Here is a 23881-nt window from a genome sequence, read left to right as displayed (position 1 = left end):
AATCTTGGCTTCTGGGTGTGTTCTGTTGTCCCTAGGAGACATGTATTCTCTGGGCTTTTGTTTTCTTATTTGTAAAATGGAGATGATTCCTGAAACAGTATCGCTGTAAATTTCACTGAAATTTAACTTCCTGAGTTCCCTACTGTGTAAAATGTGTCATTACATACTGCATAATGACATAATGCAAGTGAAGCACTTGCCCTGTAGTGAGCAATCAGAAAATGTTGTTATTCTGTAGAAATATGATGAAGGTCAAATGCATTTACACAGAGCATATATAGGTTGCCTTTAGGGTCATGACTTAAAGGCTGTGATCCTTAAGGGTCTTCTCTGTGGAGGAGGACCTAGGGCACACAACCAGGGAACTGGGTTGTACCTTCCTCTTCCAACCTAGAGGAATGCCATGCTATATCCCTGGCACATTCTTTGATACTGAGGATCCCCAACCATCATAGATCATTTTCTGTTGCTATAACAGAACAGCTGAGGCTGAATAATGTCTAAATAAAAGAAATTATTTCACTTACATTTTTGCAGACTGAAAGTCCAACATCATGCAACCCCATTGATGTATGCTCTGGTTATGGGCCTTTGGATCACATTGAAATATGGTAGAGAGCATCATGTTAGGACCACAAGGGAGAAGGAGGAAATAAGGGATTCAGGGAACAGTATTGCTCTTTTTATGACAACTCACCCTCAAGGGAACTAGCAGGTGCCCCTTGAGAGCTACACTGATCTCTTCCAAAGGCAGGGCACTCCATGACCTAAACACTTTCCATTAGGCCCCCACCTTGTAAAGGGCTCACCACCTCCACACTACCACACTGGGAACCTACCTTCCAGCTCTCAAACCAAGCACCAACCCAATGAGGAGGTTGATGAGCACAGAGAATGTGAGTTTGGGAGTCATGCTGGCAGTCTGGCAAGTGACCTTCTTCACTTCCTAGAGCTCTGCTTTCCTCCTCTGTAAAAGGAGAATTGTGTTAGCTGCTTTCCAAGATTACTTAAAGCATGAAAAAGTACATAAAGCCCTCTGTGGGCTTCCTGGGCCTGGGATAGAGAAATTACCCCAGTCTCACTCCCCCTGAGTCCTGAAGACCCTGGCCAACACCTCTTTCAGATACCGCTGAGGATAGCTCAGTACATACCTGGGGAAAGTCCGGTTCTCTCTGTTTCCCCTGTGTTCAACCAGGATTTCACTTTTAGATTCTGTAAGTCTGTATTGGCAGCCTGGCCATATGATATTTAAGTGCACAAATATCAAGATGTAATTTACAGACACAAGAATTCACTCTTATTTAAGTGTACAGTTCAGTGATAGATGTTTACAGTTGTGTAACCACTGCTATATCTTGATTTATTTTCATCTCCCCAAAATGGTCTTTCATGCACCTTTATGGGTAATCTTTTCCCAGCACCACTAGTTCCAGGGAACCACTGATCTGCTATCTATCACTGTAGTGTTCCTTTGCCACAATTTTATGATATTTTGGATATGTCCTCTTTTAATAAACATAATGATTTCCAGAACCACACATGTTTGGTGTGTATCAGTAGGATGTTTGGTTTTCTTGAAAATTAGTATTTCATTGGGTGGTTACACCACATTTTATTTATCTATTTACTAACAGACAATTTGCTTGTTTCCAGTGTGGGCTATCATGCATAAAGCCCCTAAAACACTTGGGTATAAATCTTTGATGGACATATATGTCATTTTAACTCTAGTGTGTTATTGCTGAGTTGCTTGATGTGTATGTATTTAAATTTTGTATTAAACTGCCAAATTGTTTTCCAATGTAAGTTTACCACTTTTTATTCTTATCAATAATGCATGAGATTTCCACCTGTTCTACAACCTCACCACCACTTAGTATTGTTAGTCTCTTTAATTTTAGCCATTTTTATGGAAGTGTGTATATCATTGTGGTTTTAATTTGCATCATCCAATGACTAATTATGTTGGCTATATATTCTGGTATTGTTTTTCATCCATGTATCCTCTTTGGTGATACATATCTTCAAATTTTCTGTTCAATTTTGTGTTGAATTGCTCAGCCTCTAATTACTGAGTTTCAAATGTTCTTTTTATTCAGACTCAAGCCCCTATTAGATATCCTTTTGCCATTTTTCTCTCAGCCTTTTCTTGCACTTTAATTTTCTTAACTGTCTTTAAAGACAAAAGCTTTTAATTTTGATCAAGTCTAATTTATCATTTTTTCCTTTTATGATTTGCGTTTTGTGCTCTTGCCTATTCCAAGGTCACGGAGGAAAAAAAAAACTCTTCAATGCTTTCTTCTAAAAGTTTTCTGATACTGGCTTTTATATTCATGTCTATGTATTAATTTTTGTATACAGAGTAAGGGTCATTTTTGCAGTTTCCAGTCCCTTTTATCGAAACACTATCTTTTCTCTGTTAAATTACCTTGTCATTTTTATCAAAAAACAACCCACAAAATATGTGTGATGCACTCTCTGGAATGTTTGTTTTGTTCAACTCATCTATATGCAAATCCTTACCCAATACTTCACTGTCTACGTTATTGTAGAACTTAGGTAGTATCAGTTCTCTGACCTGATTTTTACATTTTAAAGAATGTTTGCATTTCCAAATAATTTTAGAATCACATCAGTGTCTGTAGAAAATCAAACAGTGTTTTGGTTAGGATTATATTGAATCTATAAATAAATTTGGAGAGTTGGCATCTGAACAATATTGAGTCTTCTGATCCATGAAGATGGCAAATATCTCCACTTAACGTCAGTATTTTAAAATTTCTCTCTGCAGTACTTTGTACTTCTTACTGAACAAGTTTTACCTATATTTTACAAGGTATATCAGTATTTCAGTTTTTAAATGCTGTTAGGAATGATACTGTATTTTAATTACCAATTATTTATTTCTAATATGTAGTAATATAGTTAACTTTTATATGTTAACCTTGTTTCACATGATTTGGTAGAATTTCACAATGTTTTGGTAGAATCCTTAGTATTTTCTATGTATACAAATATATATTCATGTTATTTTCAAATAAAGAGAGTTACACTTCTCTCTAATCGCTATAGTTCTTTCTAATCTCTATACTTCTCTATCACTTCTTTCTTTGCTTTAGTGCCCTGGGTAGGACCTCCAGTATGGTGCTCAAAACAAGTGGTGAGAATGCATATCCTTCACAGTTTCCCAATTTTTTGCTCTCTTCTCATTGTGTAATGATGTTTTCTCCATGTTCATTATAGATGTCTTTCTTTAGATTGAGGAAGTACCTTTCTGTTCCTCCTTTGCTGAGAGTTTCTTCTTTGTTCATCATGACTGAATATGGAGGCTTGTCAAATATTTTTTCTTTATCTCTTTTTTTTAACTTTTAAAATTTATTTTATTAGTTTACTTTTTAACGTGGTGCTGAGGATCGAACCCAGTGCCTCATGCCTCACATGTGCTAGGCAAGTGCTCCACTGCTGAGCCACAACCCCAACCCTTTTCTTCATCTCTGATTTTTTTTTCTTTCAATATCAATTGAGTTTTGAAACTAAACAGACCTCATCTTGCTTGGATAAACACAATTAGTAAAGATTATTTTCTCCTTTACCATGTTGCTAGAATTGATTTACTAATATTTTATTAAATACATTGCATACCCTTGATGAGAGATATTAAACTATTGTTGTTTCTATTTTACAATGTCTTTGGGTTTGATATCACCATCATGTGGATATTAAAAAATGATATGGAAAGTGTTCTCTCCTGTTTTCTGAAAGAGTTTATAAATAAATGATAATTTTTTCTTATGTTTCATAGAATTTAATTGTGAAAACATCTTGGCCTATAATATTTTGAGAAAATATTTTTAACTTGAAATTCAGTTACCTTAATTGATATAGGATCATTTTGTTTGTTTCTTGAGTCAGTTTTGGTAGTTGTGACTCTCAAAGAATATTTCCATTTTATTTAATTTGTTATGATACATAGTATGATTTTATATACATACAATTTTATATCACATGTATGATTCATATGATAAATGATAAATTCATAGACATTTTCTGTTACTGAATAACAATGCCCCCTTTTTCATTTCTAATACTGATAATTCTGTGTTATTTTTCTCTGTCAATCTGTTTTGAACTTTGCTAGTCATATTGATACTGTCAAATATGTAGTTCTTTGTTTTATTGATTTAAAATTTGTTTTATAAATTGCTACTTTTATTTTTTATATCTTCTTAGCTTGTATTTAATGTACTCCAATTTTTTCTAGTTTCTTAAGATGAAATATTAGAATATTTGTTTTAGATAGACCCATAGTATTTGTGCTATAAAAATTTTAAAGCAATTGTATTGTGTTTTCATGTTCATTCACTTCAAAATATGATCTCATTTTCCTTTTAGGGTATAAAATATGCATAATATTCTCAATTTTCAAATTTATGCAGACATCTTTCTTCTGCTGATTTCTCTTTTGAGTCTGTGATGATCAGAGAAAACTTTTGCATGATTTTAATCATTCTAGATTTGTTAAGGCTTGTTGTATGATGAAGGAATTGATCTGTTTTGAGGAATTTATATCCAAAAGAACATATATTCTGCCCTTAATGCAAAAATTGCTATATAAAATTTAAAAAGGTCAAAGTTGTTTATTTAATTGTTCAGATATTCTGTACTTTGTGATTGTCCATGTGTTCTAGTACAGAGAGAAAACTTGTAATTTTAATTATTGATTTATCTTTCTCTCTTCAATTGTCAGTTTTTGCTTCATATATTTTGGAGTTCCATTGTCATAAATACACATATTTAGGATTATCTTGACTTCTTGATGAATTTAACATGTTTTCTTCATCCTTGGTCATATTTCTTTCTTTCCAGAGCTCTACATGCTTTGATGTTATCATACCAACTCCAGGTTTCTTTTGATCAGCATCTGCATGCCCTATCTTCTTCTGTTCTTCTGTTTTGCATACATTTAGTCTTATATTTAAAATGAATTTCTTGTCAAAAGCATATGAATAGGTCTTTCTTTTAGATCATTTAAACAGTATATTTATCTACATGGTTGGGTTTAAACCTATCACCTTATTATTTTCTGTGTGTCCCATGTTTTCTTTGCATATTTTACTTTTTTCTTCATTTTTTGAATTTATTTTATTCCATTTTATTTTCACTTGTAACTTAATAGCTCTTCTTCTTTGGTTTTGGCTTTAGTGAGTGACCTAATATTTAAATATAATTTTATTGCATCTTTGTAAGGTCTATATTAAATAAAACAGTATGAATTCCTTTTATATAATCTCTCCCATTCTTTCTGCTATTTTTATATATTTTATTTCCACATGTTTGAAGCTTCATAATAAATATATTTTACACTCATCATACATTACTATTTCCAGTGCTTTTATTCTTTTGTATATATCCAGATTATTACTTGGTATTCAACTTTCATTAGCTATGAGATTTGCTCTAATATTTCTTACGCTAAAAATCTTATGGAAATGAATTACGCAGTCTTTCTTTGTCTATAAAGTATCTATTTTGCCTTAGGATTTAAAATTAATTGGAAAGTTGAGTAATCATAATTAATTTTTAAAAAATTGACAGGCTCCCCCTCTTTAGCATCCTATCAGTGTTATTCCACTGTCTTCTGGCCTACATAGTTTCTGATTAAAAACTCTATGGTCAATTTCATCTCTTTTTCTTTATAAAGTGTCTTAATCAGTTGCTTTTAAGATTTTATCAATGATGTTCAGCCATTTGATTATCATGTATTTCAGTGTGTTTTTCCCCCTGCTGAGTCTGTTGTATATTGAATTTATAGTTTCATAAAATTTGATAACATTTTTTATTAAAATTTCACCATATTTTTCTCTTTTCTCTATTTCTGGGGCTCCAAATATACATATTCAGGTACTAAATGTCAACTCCCAGGTCATCAGTGTTCTTGTTCTTTTATGTCTTTTATTTTCTGTGTGCTTTATCTTGGTAGTTAATATTGTTTTATTTTCAGATTCACTGATTTTTATTCCTATTGTGTCTCCTATTTCTGTGAAGTAGTTACTTACCCTTACAATGTATTTTTCAATTAAAGGTGTCTTTCCTGTCTATAATATTCATTTGGGTATTTTTATTATTTTTAATGTCTCCTAATTAGGTTAAACTTTCACTTTACATCTCTGAATTTTTATGTCTAGAATAATCACTTTCAAGTCCTTATTTATTAAATTCACTACCTTTCTCATTTCTTTTTTATGTTTCTACTTATTAACTTTTCTCTTGGATATGAATCCTAATTTTCTGCTCTTTTGCACACCTGATTATTTTTTATTGGTCTCCTCAGATTGTAAATTTTTGGTCATTGGATGTTAGATTTTGTTGTCTTCCTGTGAAAACGGTTGAACTCTGTTCTGGAGTACATTTAAGGTATGTGCATGTTGGTTTTAGTTTTCAAGACATGCTCTTAAGTTTTATTTTAGGGAAGCCTTTATTATGGGTATAATTTAGCTTCACTACTAAAGCTTGGCCCTTCTTAGAATTCTACCCTCTGGTGCTTCTATCAAAAGGCCAAACCTCTCCAGATGCTGGAAACTTCCATTATTTTAAGTTTTATAAGCTCCAGAAATTACTCAACCTACTACTTCATAGTAATTATTTCTTCAGTCTCATGAATTTCATCTCATGTATGTGCAAGTCAGTACTCAGCCAAAGACTAGAAGAAAACCTCTGCTGGTAGCTTTTCTCTCTTGTAAACTCTCCTGCAAATTCTAGCTGATTTTGTCCCTCCTCCTTAAAACCTGTATTACCTCTTCAATCTAGCAGGTTGCTCCAAGCTCTGTTTGTGTTCCTTCTCCTTGTGGTTCAGTCCGGAAACCATCTTCTAGGTAGTTGTCTGGAGAAATTATGAGGCTCATCTCATTTGTTTCACTTTATTCTGTGCTATCTAGTGTCCAGTATCTGAAACAATGTCACTCCTGTGTGTTTGTGTGTTTCTGTATCAGTTTAAACCTTCATCAACAGAAGCAAAATCTATATAATGTTTACCCATATCTACATCCCCTGGCTTGTGGGGTTTCATTACTTCTTCTGTTTTCCTGGAGAGACAAGCTTCAATGATATCATTGAAAAGAGGGCAGCGTCTTAAATGGAAAGATAGATTCATCTTAACTCCAGCCTTGTCTTCACCCATATTTCAACTACTATCACATAAAAGAAAAATAAATGATCCTTGAGTATTCACTTACACAATTAAAATCCTTACCAATAAGTAAGGCCTGTTAAAATGAATAGTTTTTTCAAAAGCTAAGGGGTATGAAGAATTCAGCTTTATTCCTTTCTGCATATAATTCAAAAAGTAATTAATGCTGATTAAATACAGAAGCAAATGGAGAAAAACATAGTTGAACTTTAAATTTTTATCTTTCTGAAGCCTTTTATTAAGTGTCTATAATTTTAGTTATATAAGCAAACTGAAATAGTTTATAGCCTTAGAGCCTAAATTTTGTAATTCAAGAAAGTGAGGGTAATAATAATATGTATGGTGCTTCAGCTCCTGTGCTTTTATAACTATCTTTAATGATATTTTCATCAGTTTTTACATTGATAAGTCTCAATATTCCCCATGCTTCCCTGTTTTTATGTTCTTCTTGCCAAATAAAACTGTTTTAAATCTCTTCCTACATCGTCTTACCCCAAATTTATTTTCTTTTCCTGTGTGTCTTATCAAAGTAGATGTCATCCAGGCAGGTGAGATGGAGAGTAGAGGCAGTTGTCCATATAATCCTGCAAGCCTGATATGGAGTAAAAGAGATTTAGAGAAACAGAATTACCCATAATAGCCATCTGTATCTATCAGATTCACCAGATAATTGCTCGACTTTTCACTTCATTTTATCAGGACAGCAAGAGACAGAGTGAATTTGTGAGAGAGTAGATAATTGAACAGAGACAAGGATAACCTTTTAGGAAAGATATGCTTTACCTTCTCCAAGGGGAAATCATGATTTACTAATTTGGGAATATGATCTGGGCATGTAATGACTCTATGAACAAAGCAGAATTGGTAAACATCATCTGTTTAGTCCTTTAAAATGCCTTGCATAAGTACCAGCCTAAAAATGGATTAAAAGAAAGTACAAATAAATAGCTAAGTTATAATTAGACTGTTAGAGAAAGTTGGGGATTGAGTAATTTTGTTATGGATAGAGAATGGACAAGGAAAACAGGGAAAAATGGGGAGGGAGAAGTTGGCATTTCTTCAACTGGAAAAGTAGTGATCAAGGATTGGGACGGGAACCATTATGGCTTCACTTTTTTTTTTCTTTTTCTTTTTTTTTTTTTTTTTTGTACTTTGGAAGATTTGTCTAATGAAATCAACTTTACACACAATTGATTTTTCTATTAGAAAAAATGTCAAGCTAAGAGGACCACACTTGATCTATGAATAGAAAGTGGGTCAGTGGTAGTCATTGCTTGGTGGGCAGTTGAGAGGGGTCTACACTGTGTTGTCATGAACAAGGACTTTGGGATGGAGTGATGACTCCCAAGCCAGGACCCAGGAGTCTGGGTCCAAGTCTGTCCCGAGGTCAGCTGACAAGTCCCACAAATGCTGTTCATTAGCCTGTAGTGGTCACATTATGTCATTAAACATATCACGTAGGTCCAACCATTGTTTCAAGATAAGCACAGTATCATAGCAAGCAGAAAGGAGTTATGTGAAAACCTAATTTTTTTTAATCTAAAGTTTTGAGAATACAGAGATAATTATTAAAATTTGTAAAACTGAGAAGGGTTGGGTAGTTACTTAGCAGATCTCTGAAAGCCAGACCCAGAATTATCCCCAAAATCTAAAAGAGGTTATGTTAGTGTCAGTGACCAGAAGGAGCACAACTTAAGGGATTTTTTTCCTGAGGAGTAATACCAGTTATATATGTACATAAATTCAAAAAAGATTTCTGTAGATGCCTTGTCTGTGTGGGTATTTGAAGCACATTTCTGACCTTTTGTCGTTTATATCCTTGAGTCACATCCTACCACAATAACTTATGTGAGGCTACTATCAGGCCAAGAATATCAGGTTCACTGGTTACCAGCCTGAGTTGCCACTTATGTTATATTATTCTTAAAATTTGTCCTTCATATTTAAAAAGGAATTTCATGATCCACTTTTTTTAAAAATTATTTTTTCTACTCATGTCCTACAATTTTTTTAGTATTCATTCCCTATGTAATAGGGTGGCAGATTCCCAATATCCAGACAGCCTTTATGCAGAAGAGAGTACAAGGGATTGTGAAACAAATTTATATTCTCCTATTATGTTTTTCAAATCTCGGAGAGCTCAAATCCAGTTTGAACTTAGAGGCTGAGTGTTCTCCTGCATTCCAACGCTACCAGATTGAATTTAACCTTCCAGAAGTTCATCTTAATGCCACAGCCAAAAGTTACTCAATGGTTGTGAATAAATAAACCCATATAGTCATTTTTGATGACTTTGACAAAACTATGGGTAAACTTAGAATAACCTACATTTAATTGATGTGGCTTTGGCAAGAGCCTTGGTTGTTTTTAGCTTGTTTCAGCCATGCAGATGAAGAGAAGGATGTGCAAATAAAGAGATCTGTTTTCCCATCTGTGGTTTAAGTTTCCATTGCCAATACCACATGTAGCTTAAAGATGTTTAGGAACCTGGAAAGAACTCCTACAAAGCCTTATTTACATGACCACTTGCATTATAGGAAAGTGTTCCTGTTAATAAATGGTATGAGGATTACACACCCACCCGTCGCTCTTTCTGGCTAGTAAATTGTGTTGGGCCTTCTTTGCATGTTTAGCTGAAGTTTTTACAGATACAATGGAAATTCTCAAAGTACAGAACAGTTTGAGTTTCAAAGTTTTATATTTTCCTAGAGCCTGTGAGGGTTGAATAAAGAAAAAAGTAGATTACTAAAGTAATTTGTTTGAATTTCTCAGTGGCTAGATCATTGCACAGAAGCATGTATGGGTTAAAGATTCCCAATTTTAAAATCCAAAATCCAAAATGCTCTAAAACTTTCTGAAGACTGAATTGGTGCTCCAAGAGTTTCAGATTATAGAGGATGTAAGTTTTTGGATTTTTAAGTTAGGAATACTCAACCTGTAAAGTCTGTGCAAATATTCCTGACATCAAAAATGAAAACTCCAAAACCTGAAATACTTCTCATCCCAAAAATTTCAGAACATCCTAAGTAAGATTTTAGAGCAAATGTTCTGAATGTCCCTAACTAAAAAAATCATGTTTTATTAACTTGGAAGTCTTCTCTAATCATTTCCTAAGTCTGAAAACAAGGTTTCACTAGTAAACATCATTTGTTTTTTCAAATGCGTGTCAGAATGACTGCTTCGAAGTGGACATCTCGAGAAAATGGACTGCCTTGTTTTCATATATGAGACGGCTTGCAACCAACTCCACATGCTTTGCTCAGATTTGTTAATTGTCCTTTAACACATCTGATGAACTCATCCTTGAGGAAATGGTTCCAAAGATTATTGCTTAGAAAATAATCAATATGATTGCTTAGTGAAATGTACCCAGGTGTTGCAGCCTAAAACTGCACAGATGATATTTCAGTTTGTCTTAGACACCACACTTTGTGCATTACATATCTAAGGTGCCCTCACTTCTCTCTGACAACCACTTATGAAAATTTTCCAGGCACCTGCCTTATAATGAGTACTCTGCTGGGCCTCTTCAAAAAATGAACAATTATGATATGAATCAAAAACCCCATGTTGCAGAACCAGCAGGTGACCAAGCAGGTCTTTGCATGCTTAGTCACCCTAACTCCAAAGCCTTCTCATTTCATTCTTTTCAATACTTGAAGTTCATTTAGAACTCAAATCAGGTTTTCTTAAGGCTATCCTGTGACAATTTCTTTGGAAATAAGCATTAATAATACCAAGAGGTTTGGTCTACAAATTCAAATGATTCAAGATTTTTGCAAGGTGAGAACTTGATACACTTGAATCTAGAGAAGAAAAATCTGAGGAATGAATAAGTGACAATCCCCAAGCACCCAAAAACATTGCTAATTCACATTCCCCTCACTTAGAAATTTATATTAGCAGAAAATAATGGTGGAAATCAGCTTTTTCCTTTACAGCTATTTATAAAGGTAATGTTGTCGTGTGCAGGAATATAGAATCAAACATGTTTAGAAGAAGCTGGGTCAACCCAGTAAAGAGAACATTTTGTTTTAAAAGGAAGAAACTCAGTGTTCTGTGTGAATACATACAGAAATTTATTGAGAAATCTTCTCAGTACAAATGGCTGCCAGGAACTTGACTCTGTCAGACCTTAGTTTTAACGCTACTGTGGGTGCTGGGATTAAACAGGAAGCCAGCATTCTACCTGGCTTCTACAGTACCTGAGGACAAAGGCATAGTCATGGTGCCTCAGTGGCTTTCACTAAACCTGGGACCTTCAGGCTCAGTGACACTGTGAGGTGGGCAAAGAATGAGGGACACTAAGACAGCATTCCACTGGCTGCTCTTTGTCTTGGTCACCCATTTTTCTTCTAAGGACTTGAAGATGTAAAGAAATCAGTCTTTTAAATATTCAGTCATTCTCAATGATCTTATCCCTCTGACCATCTGAATTAATGATTTCTGACTGTATGTGAAGAACAGCTATAGAGAAGAAGGAAATCAGCTGTTTTATTTGATTGCTAGAGTCAGAACAAAAAGAAACAAATTTAGATTTCACAAGAAAATATTTACATTCATTGAATATAAGGGAGACTGCTATAGAAATCAGCTGATTTTCATCCACCTCTTCACTGATTACACGTCAGTAAGGGCTAACTATAACTATGCAGTAGGCACTGTGCTGACCCTAGTGATGGAAAATGAATCAGACTCTCTCCATTAGCCTGGGGTATATAATGACCATACTGCAGAATAAATGTAATGATGGCTTCAGGAACAGACTTATGTGAGAGTATGGAGGAGATGAACAAAATCCAGTTCTGCCCCCGGGGCACATACTGTTCAATAACACTTATTTTGAGAACTACAACTTCCTGAAGATTAATAATGTTCCTCATATAAGTGCTGTGTGGGGTTAATTATGTGCTTTGTTTCTGGTCCTCCAAGCATCCATATGATGACTATAGTGTGATCTAATTTTCACATGATGAAACTACAGCCAGTAACAGAGGCACCTGGGTACAGGAAGTAATTGGGTAACACTGAACAAGATGAGCAGGGATCTTATATCTACCTTGCCACCTAGGTTAACCCATTATGTCCATTGTCTCATTTATGAAACAGCTAAACACCCTAAATTGAGGAACAGATGAACCTTTGGTAACTTTGAAATAAATATATTTTTAGAGTTCTATTCTTTTGAGAAAAGTAATAGTTGAATGATTAGTGATAATGTTAATATTAATAATATTATTAATGAGAATAAATTATGCATTATGCTCTAGATTATTATTTTGAACCCTTTTTAGATGAATTTGTGCCAAATTAATTGAAAAATGCACAGAACTAAAAGCTCGTGACTTAGTAGGTCAACACTATAAAAATCCCCAGGGGAAAATTTTCTACAAGATTTCTTCTCCACCACCAAACCAGAATCTCATTTGACTGCTTGCCCCTAGGCTGCTCATTGCCCTTTCAGATATAGTCACTTGCCACATTAAGTCTGATGCCAGATGATATTTCTAATCTGAGGTGTTTTAATGTTCTTCTCCCCAAAAAGGAGGGTTTTATACAAACCGTATTGCTGCTAAGAGACTCAAAGATATCTTTCTTCTTGTATGCCATATACTTGCAAGGTAATGTATTCAGGGTATCATTAAAAGAAGACCTAAATCCATTCTGTAAGTAAAAGATTCCTTATTCTGCTGCTGATATGCCCTGAGTGGGTCCCAGATTGGTTAAGGTGGGAAACACTCAAGTGACCGGTGGTGTGGAGGCTTGGTATTTTCCTCAGCAGCCATGTATTTTCTGTGTACCGTGACCTTAAAAACAATGGGATGCAGTGCCCTAAATCATCGCATGAAATGTTAGGAGGTTGGTGGTGGTGATAAGTGTGAGAATTTACCCAGAGAGACCAATAGAAGGCAAATAGGAAAAGGGGAATAGGTGAGAGGGCTGGAGAAGGTCAGAGATGTAATTGATGACCTTGGGAGAATGAAGCCCTCTGATACATCAAATGACCCAACCCTGGAACTCATTAGCAAGGCCCTGTTGGCAGCCGCACTGAGCCACAAATGTGAACTCAATACTTGTCAAGAGCAAGACCAAGTCAACTCATTGAAGATGCAAGGCAGGCTTGGCACTATGAACTTGGTTCTTACTACAGCCATTTAATTATTTTGTGAGTTCTTATAATTCTCTGAGAAAAATAACTGGCCTCAGAAGTATAGTATCCAACACTTTTTCGGTTGCTATATTTTTATGAACTGCAAGAAACTAATAGTGCTTTACAGAAACTACATAAAGGTGGTGTCAGCACTTTCAGTACAAACTCCCATTTCCCAAGGTGTATGCATTCTGCAGAAATTTGCTTGAGGGTAAAACTTGGCATATGTCTGAGCCCCTGACTGTCCACACCTCATTTCAGAGGTACTTACAAATGAGTCCTTCATATTCTCTACATTTGGCATCTGGAATCTTTAGAAATAAAAAAAAATGGCCTTAATAGCAGGTGGTTTCTGGACTTAATGTCAGTGCATACAATTTTTAGAAAACTAATAATGTTCAGAAATTCCAAAAGTCCTGGCTTATAGATTCTGGCATGACAATATTGAATGTTAAAGGGAAAAGAAAGGAAATTTAAGATGATGCCAGAAAAATGTTGGTGTTTTCAGAACTTAGACTTCCTTCACCACTTTTTCTACCCCAAATCTTTCACTTGCTCTATTTCATGCAACTACACCCTGGTTTTGTGTTAGAGACCAGGCAAGCACATATAGGCTTTGGGAATGGGGCCTCTTCTCAGATCACTAGAAAGGGAACCAAGAGCCTACCTTTGTTTCTTGAATCTTCACTGAAGGGACTGGGTTAGTGCTATTCAAGACACAAAGAACAGGGAAGAGAGAGGCAAAGCCAAGAAAACACTGCCCTTGGAAGTGATGCCCACATAAAGCTGGAAAACAAAATAAATTCTCAAAACAACAGAGACATGGAAGTCTAAGAATCCAACGCAAGAGCATGGAAGAAAGAGCTACTAAGCAATCGTGGTTCTCAGGAGCAAGGTAGATGAAGATGCTCAGTCATCCTGCAGAGAGGCAGTTGACTGAGCAGATGCTGGGCATGATAGCAGTGGACCTCAACCTTAGGACAGGGCCCAGGAATCTAGATGGAATTCCAGGCTAGAATCAGGTCCAGAGCAGAAGCTGGTGCCTTGCATAGAAGCATGGGACAGTGCTGTCAGCCTTCTTGCCATATGGCTGCCTAAGTGGCTATGAGCTGGGAAGCCCCCACTTTGAGGTCTACCTATACTTTGGGGAAAATCAGGTTAGCTTGTTGGTTAAAAGCATGGTCTTTGTAATCAACAAGTGTAGATTCAAGTCAGGTCCTTTATAGTATTTGGCCTTGAATGAGTTACTTACCTTCTTTGAGCTCTGATTCTTCATTTGCAAATGACAATAATAGTTCTTATTTATAGTGAGAACATGAGTATACAAAAAATAAAAATAAAAGTGAACTCCTGATAGTTGTAATAAATAGCTATACTTTTTTTAATGCTCAATTTTCTTTTTTTTTAATTTTTATTGTTGGTTGTTCAAAACATTACATAGCTCTTGACATATCATATTTCACACTTTGATTCAAGTGAGTTATGAACTCCCATTTTTACCCCGGATACAGATTGCAGCATCACATCGGTTACAAATCCACTGATTTACATATTGCCATACTAGTGTCTGTTGTATTCTGCTGCCTTTCCTATCCTCTACTATCCCCCCTCCCCTCCCCTCCCCTCCCATCTTCTCTCTCTACCCCATCTTCTGTAATTCATTTCTCCCCCTTGTTTTTTTTCCCCTTCCCCTCACTTCCTCTTGTATGTAATTTTGTAAAACCATGAGGGTCTCCTTCCAATTCCATGCAATTTCCCTTTTCTCTCCCTTTCCCTCCCACCTCTCGTTCCTGTTTAATGTTAATCTTCTTCTCATGCTCTTCCTCCCTACTCTGTTCTTAGTTACTTTCCTTATATCAAAGAAGACATTTGGCATTTGTTTTTTAGGGATTGGCTAGCTTCACTTAGCATAATCTGCTCTAATGCCATCCATTCCCCTGCAAATTCCATGATTTTGTCATTTTTTAATGCAGAGTAATACTCCATTGTGTATAAATGCCACATTTTTTTATCCATTTGTCTATTGAAGGGCATCTAGGTTGGTTCCACAGTCTTGCTATTGTGAATTGTGCTGAATAGCTATACTTTGGATGGCCCATCTTCATGAAAGGAAAAGCGCCTCTAGTGTCCCAGCCTGCTGAGCACTGTGGTTCAGGGGTGGTGGTCCTGATGATATTGGGAGTAATTATTAGGACAAGCAGCCTGGAATACAAACGTTCCAACATCTCAGTTCTTGTTTTCTATGAGTCTTTACTTCTGATCCCCCCAAACTGGGTCAGTTTTCATAAAGATCCACTTACTTTTGTGTGAATTTTAATATTGAAGACTCTCAGAATTCTCCCAAATACAACACATAGACATGCTAAATCTGAAGTGTTGCGTATCAACACTTAAATTAAGAAAAAGCACCAAAGTCTAACTGTATGAGTCAGAGACACTGCAGCCCAAGACGACACTCTGCAACCCGATGGGATATGAAGTGATTAAGTGGCACCTCACTAGAGAAAATGGTGTCTGAGTCTTCCTACTACGTATCCATGTGGAGATGGAAGCCTCTCCTTCAATGGGGACTTCATCTTCATAGTACTTCCCAAACCAAGCACCAAACCCTCCTAGAACCTAGAAAAGGTACCCCTTCTTTGTCTTTACCTTGGTTTGGGGAAATTCCCTAAATTCTACTACTCACAGTGAAGGGGTTTATTGTTGTTTACCCACAGTGAAGAGGTTTTGAGAAAAAGGGTGGAGAAATGGGCACATAAGTTTGAATACTAATTGCTAAGCCTTGAGTATGATTGTTTATGAAAGATACTTAAGGATAAGCTATTTATCTAACAGATATCTACTATCATGAAATAAATGTACTAAGCCTTTTGTATATGTTTATTGTTTCACATATCTGGTTATTCTACAGTGTGTTAGCTAAGCATCATTCTAGATTCTAGGGATTTATTAGCAAACATATTTTAATACTCATAGCAACCTCATAAGGAACCTGAAATCCCAAGAGGTTAAGGCAAGAATTCACACTATCTGTTATTGGCAGAGTCAACATCACAAGCTACTGTTCCATAAAGTACCAAAGAAATTGTAGCTATTGAGCTTTTAATACAAAGATTATATAGTAATCAATTTTATTCCCCACTAGGCCTATTACAGTGCTGAGTTAGACCTCTTATTCAGTGCTAGACTTATAAGATGAAACTAAGGAAGTTTCACTCCAAGATTTTAGTGTATACATGAAAATATTCTGGATGACAATGAGATTTTTGGAAGCTGATTCATTGGCTTGGATAAAGCATATTACTGTTTCAGAAATTCAATATGTGATAATTTTTGAGAAATTTTATATGAAAATGTTTGAAGATGAAACATATTTAACAGAATACATCACATATGTGTAGAATCAACTTAATTTGCTGTAGAGAATAGTGGGATCCTTTGGGTGGCAAGACACCCCAAGGGTACTACTGAGTTTTGTCACTGCCTTCAATGAGAATGAAAAACAGAAAGTGGAGGTATTGTCTTCTCTGTGAGACTTCAAGTGGCCATTTGTTGGAATAAAGCCCTCAGGATGGGTGATGTTATGATGGGTAAGGTCCCTTTGGAATGACCCTTGTGGCATGTCAATCACTTGTTCTCACAGTCCAATCAAAGGCCAGAGATTGTGTCAGCTGCAGAATGGTGGATAATTCATGCAAGACATACACAATTACCTTTGTTAGGACACCACTTCAGTTTGTTATAGGTGCTCACTTCTCATTTTATTTCAGTTAACAAATTTTACCTAACTGAAGTCACATAATTCCCCAATTCAAATAAGGGTAATCAAAACTAATTGTTGGCCTCTAATGGCTATTGCTTTTTCTATTATACCTCTAGAGAACGATCTAGGGCAAGTGTACATGTGACAATCACTGCCTATACCAGCTGGCCTTCTTGACTCATTTTGTGAGGGGAATAATTTCATGTTCAATGAAAGGTCGGTTTCAGGCACCTCCCTGGAAATCTACCATACCGATTCCAAATGTTTATCATTTTTCTTACTAAGTCTTTCTCTTAGGTGTCCCCCGGATGGTACCCAAATACCAGTCATCTTTTTATCCTTTCCTGTGAGCTTTCTCTAAACCTCTCTTTCTCTGTCTCAGAATCAAACTGCCAGATGAGAACCTTGGACAGTGGAATTGGAACCTTCCCACTCCCAGAGTCGGGAAATCGCTCGATGGGACGGTACATATGCCCACCAGACTCTCCGGAGGAGACCGACCCCCTCCTGTCTCTCCAGCCAGCTCCTTCCACAGCTTCTTCCATCAGAGCCCAAACCCTAGAACGCGAAGTGCCTTCCTCCGCGGACAGCCAGTGCTCCACAAAGACTGCCATCGTTCATTCCATATCCGACCCCATCATGACAGCCAGGGGCATGCGACCTCAGAGTCGCCTTCCCAAACCAGCTTCCTCAGGTTAATGCCAATTTCCTTTCCAGTGAGAAATTTCCCACCCACAGAAAGGCACTTTCTGACAAAAATAGAGAATTGCCCCCTGGAGACTAGAAAATCAATGACCTGTGCTCTATGTGAAAACCCTGCATGTCCTCCACCAAAAAGTAAAACTGTGTATGAGATATTATCAACACATGGGTATTATGTTAAGGAATGCACACACATAAAAGGAAACAACCATGTAAGCACCAGTATATGAATACATAAATTGATTAAGGAAAAACACCATACAACATACTGGTGAGATTTTTATCCTGTAAAACTTAACTGTGAATATAGGCCAATTTAGACCCAAGACATAAATGTAGCTGAAATGTTGTTTGCCCTCTAACCAGAAACCATATGTCTTCCAATGTATTCCTATCCTGTTCACATATATTTATATGTTGAACTATAAAAGACTTAGTTTGATACATCAGCAATAGATTGTGCATTAACTGCAGAGGAAAGCAGCCAGCCTTCCCATTGAGAAGTACTACTCTTCGTTGCAGTCAATTGAAATAAGCTTTTATGATTAAAGGCAGGACCAGGCTAAGGGTCAAAGTTTTTTCATTGTTCTCTCAAGATTAAAAATATTTATTGCCGGCCTGGGTGACACTAAATAATTTTTAATGTGCATGGCTTGTGTGGCTCTGATGACATGCATAAGCATGTGAAGTAGAACTCTGAATCGAACCCTTTCATTTACGATGAGATGATTAGAAAGGAGCTGCAGGTTGGGATTATACTATGGGTTTCTGAGAAATTAGAAGACTTTTAATTAAACTTCTTTGAAGGAATGTGTTGAGCTATTCCATGGCTGAGTTCTTCCTTCATGCAGTAATACCAACTGCCAGGGACGTTTCATCACAGACTTCTACCCGTTCCAAGCCAAGGCTACGATGTTTAAAGGCTGTAATGCATATTATTTTTGAAATAAGTGCATTGTTAATTAATGACACCGCCTCCAGAGACTCAGGGGCGAAATCTTAGTTATAGATTATGTGCTTTATGCCTGAATAGTCACATGTGTGACCTCAATTCAGCAGCGGGCTGCTGAGTAGACGCCATGATTAAACACTGTCATTATAACAAATTGAATAGAAACCGCAAGCCTTGAATTGCTTCATAAGAAGGGGATAGGAAGGAGATTGTTCTGATCTCGCTGCTAATATTCACTGGCACCAGGTTTCTAAGGTTTGTATCTTAATTAAATTGTCACGAAGAGTTGTAAAAAAGTAGTATATGGTAGAGAGCAAGGTGAACACACACACAGCAGGATATTTTGGGGTCGCCCATCCTAAAGTTTCCTGCCCGTTGCATGACAACTGTGATCCACAGGCAGGGCTGGGCTTTCCAGTGGCTCTTTTCTCAGTGGCCATTTGTTATTCAGGTGAAAAATTAGGGAGTGGCATGCTAGATGGGACAAAAGGAAAATGGGATTAGAGCTGCTTCTGAGCAGTCACTTCCTGTTTAACCAATACATTTGAATTGGTTTTTCTCTTCTCCCCATATTGAAAATGGAAGTAACTGTACCAATCTCACAGTGCTGATGAAAACACAATTACTTTGCTTCTCCTCACAAGCAAAATGCTGTGGAAAGGCTGTCACAGCACGTCCTGCTGATAATCGTTGAGGCTGGAGGATAATAAAAGCGGTTCTCCTTTCTGGCATGACAAAGGAATACACTCGGCAGGTTAATCTGCTGTGATGGGTAATGGTGAAACCTCTTAAAATCATTCTCTGCTAATTACACCCTTGCTACTCAAAGTGTGGTCCATGGACCAGCATCATTGGCATCACCAGGGAGTTCGTCAGAAATGTAGATGCTCAGAATCTACCCTCCACCTACCGAATCAGCACCTGCAATTTAACAAAAACTCCACTAATGGGTGTGCACATTAAATCCATTAAAACTTGAGAAGTACTGTCCTGATAGATCTTTAAGGGCCTCTGAGCAAAGTTTCGTAGACCACATTGTTCAAAATGACCTTAGAAGGTATTCTAAGAAAATAAGAGTTCCCTGCTCAATTACATTTGGGCAAGGCTGCAAATTTGAATCCTTTCTTTGAAAGCTGTGACAATACCCATTAGTACAGTGAAGGCTCTGAAAAGTTCTCCAAAAAAAAAAAAAAAATCTGTTATTTGATTAATAGGATTATTTAAGGGATAAGCTCAATGTCTCCCAAATGTTTTGTCTGCTGAACCTTTTTAATATGAAGAATCTCCGCGTTCTGTTGAAAAAATGAGTCCAAGGACAGCTTCTCTTAAGGTCTCCAAGGTGAGCATTCTCCATGGATTATGTACACATAATTAGGCAGATATTCTGGGTAGCACAGACTTGTAGAAGAATGGCAGGAAACCCAGACTTCACTGTATCTAGACCTTTTTATTATGTCTGTCTGTCTGTCTTCTCTCCCTAAACTTGTAAAAGGTTGATGAAAGCTGGCTTGTGACTTAATATGCTTTTTCTCATTTAGGAAGAAGCAGTTTCCAAAGGCAGAAGGAAGCAGGGCCAACACCTCGGACTTGCTCATCATTCAAATACGCTGAAGACACCATGGCAGGCCAGCCACTTCCAGGCTGGGGAGGTGAGGATGCTGCTGCTGAGACCCAGGTAAGGGGGCAGCTGAGGGAAGGGTGCCTTCCACCATGTGAAAATTGAACTCCTTAAGCACTTTAGTGATAGATGTAATTTTAGATCAAATTTGCAGTTAGCTTATTGAGCATAAACCAAGATCCAAGGCTCAGCCATTTCCTTGAACACCATGGGTTCTTGGTACACCTTTATTCTGAAGAATTCAAGGTGGTATCTGATGTGCACTCAGATTCTTCAGATATGCATGCTCACCCCTGGTCTGACATTGGGAAATAAGCATTCACTCTCCTGAGCTACCGGGGCATCATTATCTTGGTAGTTACTTTGACCTTCACCTTGCTTCTATAAAAGGGGGAAAGCAGATATAATTGTGTTCCTTTTGGGGATAAAAAAAAATCTTGGAGTGGTCAAATAACTTGGCAGTGTCGGCGAGACCTGTGTTTCTCCAGTGCCCGTCATTTTTGACATGTCTTCTTCATTCACCAGAGGTGGGAGATCCAGGCCTCCAAATCTGTGATTGGACCCAGGGGCACTCACAGCCCTGGGAGTCTTCATTCTTCCCATAGGGGTTGCTTGGTATTCTCTCCTGTTCACCCTTCCAAATGGTTACTTTGACCAGGTCCAGCCTGTTCACTGTATCTCAGCTGTGGCGGGCCCACCACAGAGTCCTTAGTAGTGCCTGGCAGTGAGAAGGGTGGAGAAAGAACTTATGGATCAATTACCAGAGCTTCCCAGCCCTTCTTTGACCTTCCCACTTCTGCTGCCTTTGGCTCTCTCAATGAAGAGAATACTCCAGCATCAAGAGAATCCTGCTATATTGTTGCTGGAGTTTCTGCCCAACTATGATAAGGAACTGCCAAGATTTGCCCACATCTGAGATCTCCCACACCCAGGGTAGCTGAGCCTTCCTTTAGTCTGGAGCACCTTGGTATGCGAATAAGAGATGGACAAGTAGCGGGAGGAGATTTTCTAGACTCACTTAAGTGACTCACTGTAAGCCTCAACTTACAGCGGAGATCACCAACTCCAGAGACATGCTGGACAGGCTTGGGGTCCAAGGGAAAGTCAGTGTGGACTAGAGGCTGGAACTGGGCCCTATGGGTTTCTTGTCTAGGTATCAGAATGGCTGATTGCATAGGAATGGGCTGTAAGAGGCAAAAGTAAAGCTGTTGTATTCAAGTATGCCTGAGGTTAAACACAAAACTGCTGGGGCTCCTAAAGTTGACCTGCCTTTGGGTGGTGGAAGAAAGGGCTCCTGAAACAGTGGTTCTCAAGCTCGAGCTGATCAGAATCACCTGGAGGGCTGCAAGTCCCGCTGCCCCCACCTGTGCCCAGCATCTGATTTGATAGGTGTGAAGTGAGGCTCAGACATTTCTCACACATTTCCCAGGTTCTGTTTCTGCTGTTGCCGGTCCACAGAACGCACTTCGCAAAGCATTGCTATCACTGTGGTCACAAAGGACTCTGTGCTTGCTTTGGGGACGGGAAAATTGAGAATAGCATAAAAGATACTTAGAGTTGGAGGGGGAGACCAGTCCAGAGCCAACAATTTGATCGCAATGGCAAAGGGGTTTGAGTAATTCCAAGAAAGTAAAAATGAAGTTACTGAGTGCAGGATCAGAGGGGGCCTCTGCCCTCTATATGTCATGGCCAGGCACTGTTCACACAGTGTGCACATCTCAGAGTCCCCTTCCCCTTGTCCTGCATTTGCTTTGCCCACTGGCAAATCCTGACTTGACTTATAAGACTCACCACTCTTGTTTGGAGGGAACTTAGAACCCTGCTTCCCTGACTGCCAGGTAGGGAAAGTTAGAATCAAGATTTGGCTTTATATACCTAGTACCCAGCTCAGTGCCTGGTTCAGTTAGTGTTTGTTGAATGAAGGAATGAAGGAATGTCTCCTCTGATCCAGAAAATATTCCGGGAGTCCTTTCGGAACTCTAGATACAGGGTCCCCTGGGAACCATAGTTTGTCATCATTCATGGACATCATACTGTCAGATGACCAATATGTCTGTTGAATGAGAGGATAAATGAGTAAATGAATGAAGGAATACAAGAAATAAATGAATGCTTGAATTTATAACCCCAGCTGAGAGAACTTACATCCCAAAATGTACTATTGTAGTTCCTAACCAAGTGATATCCTCTCAAACAAACTTTAGGGACCCATTCCATGAATCTGTATCTGAACTGTCTCCAGAAGAGGTGAGAAATGATAGGCTCTAATGAAGCAGTCTACAAACAAAAGAGGGTCGCTAATAACCATGACTCAACCCACAGCAATTGCAATACTGGATCCAGCATTCCACTTGTGTGCATAGAGAAAAAAAAAAAAAACTATTCCTACAGTATCAACCACTCCAGCAACTGCCGAACACAGTATCATTGCCACACCAGTGACATCCTGGGGGACCACGCTGTGTGCTCTTGAGTGGGTGAATGAGTAAATGAATGAGTAAATTAGATTGAGTCCCTTAAATCTAAACTATCTATGGATCGGAATAGAGAATTATATAGAGTAAGCACTTGCTTTCCTTCCTGAAGGTTACCTTCCTTTGGGGGGGGGATGGAATAAAGTTATAAATTAGGCAAATATTTATTCTTTGGTTCCCAGGGTTCGTGTTTTTCATACTTTCTGATACTTAAACACCCATGATGAGATTGGTTAACTAAATAAGCTATTAGACTTGAAACAGCATCTTCTAATAGGCACTTGAGAAAAATAAGATCCTACAGAGAAGTGTACAAAATTCAGAGTGAGTGACCACAGGGACCTGCCTAAACCCAGGACAGTGGCAGAGTGCGTTGCATGGCTTCATTATTGCAGGCCCACTTCTCCTGCCCTGGTAATTGAATAGATTGCACCAGCTCCATGGGAACCAGGAAAACAAGCACACCTGAATTGTTCTTGGGTGGAGGGTGGGCTAGACCATGAGAACCTGTCTCACATCCTCAACAGATGTTTTGCCCCAGTTTGATTCATGTGAGTCATCTCACATTACTCACCTAGGACAAGGTACCCAGAATGTACACATACTCTGTCAGCAGTAGTAGTTTAGTGATGACCCAGACTATGAAAATTATGTTTCAACCTGCAAAGGGAAAATTTAGGGAGGGTGGTGCAGAGCGCCATCCAGCTAACACACCCGAGCACCCCAGACATGCAGGTTCCTCTCTTTGGGGAGCTGCAGACTATGCCTTTCACTATACTCAGCCCCACACATCTTGATTTTACATTTCAGCTCCACGTCTCTCTCTAGATCTAATTTTCTGTTATGTACAGAAGTTGTCTGTGTGCATCAATTTGTTTTCTGGTATATTCTTCATGACATTGAGGTGCAGCCTGTAAGGATTTTATTTCCAGATCTGGTACCTCTAAAACAGTTTCCAATTGAGTTATCTCAATAATGAAGGAACGACTATAAAGATAACTTTATTCTTAATTACATACTTTGGCAAGTTGAATC

At 37.7% G+C, this 23881-nt stretch overlaps 1 protein-coding gene across 1 annotated transcript in view; it reads left to right on the top strand.

The window, feature by feature from the left end:
- Nckap5 (NCK associated protein 5) overlaps positions 1–23643 on the top strand; it is a 777883-nt gene extending 754240 nt beyond the window's left edge. Inside the window, exons 16-18 of the mRNA XM_071619312.1 lie at positions 17483–17794; positions 20293–20429; positions 23425–23643. Of these exons, the coding sequence (XP_071475413.1) occupies positions 17483–17794; positions 20293–20429; positions 23425–23643 (668 nt within the window). The remainder of the gene's footprint in view (positions 1–17482; positions 17795–20292; positions 20430–23424) is intronic.
- Positions 23644–23881: the final 238 nt, after the last annotated feature.

Source organism: Marmota flaviventris, chromosome 11 (genome assembly GCF_047511675.1).
Source record: "Marmota flaviventris isolate mMarFla1 chromosome 11, mMarFla1.hap1, whole genome shotgun sequence".
Taxonomy (NCBI): domain Eukaryota; kingdom Metazoa; phylum Chordata; class Mammalia; order Rodentia; family Sciuridae; genus Marmota; species Marmota flaviventris.
Note: the sequence above shows the minus strand (reverse complement) of the source record. Positions and strands in the feature narration are given on the sequence as shown.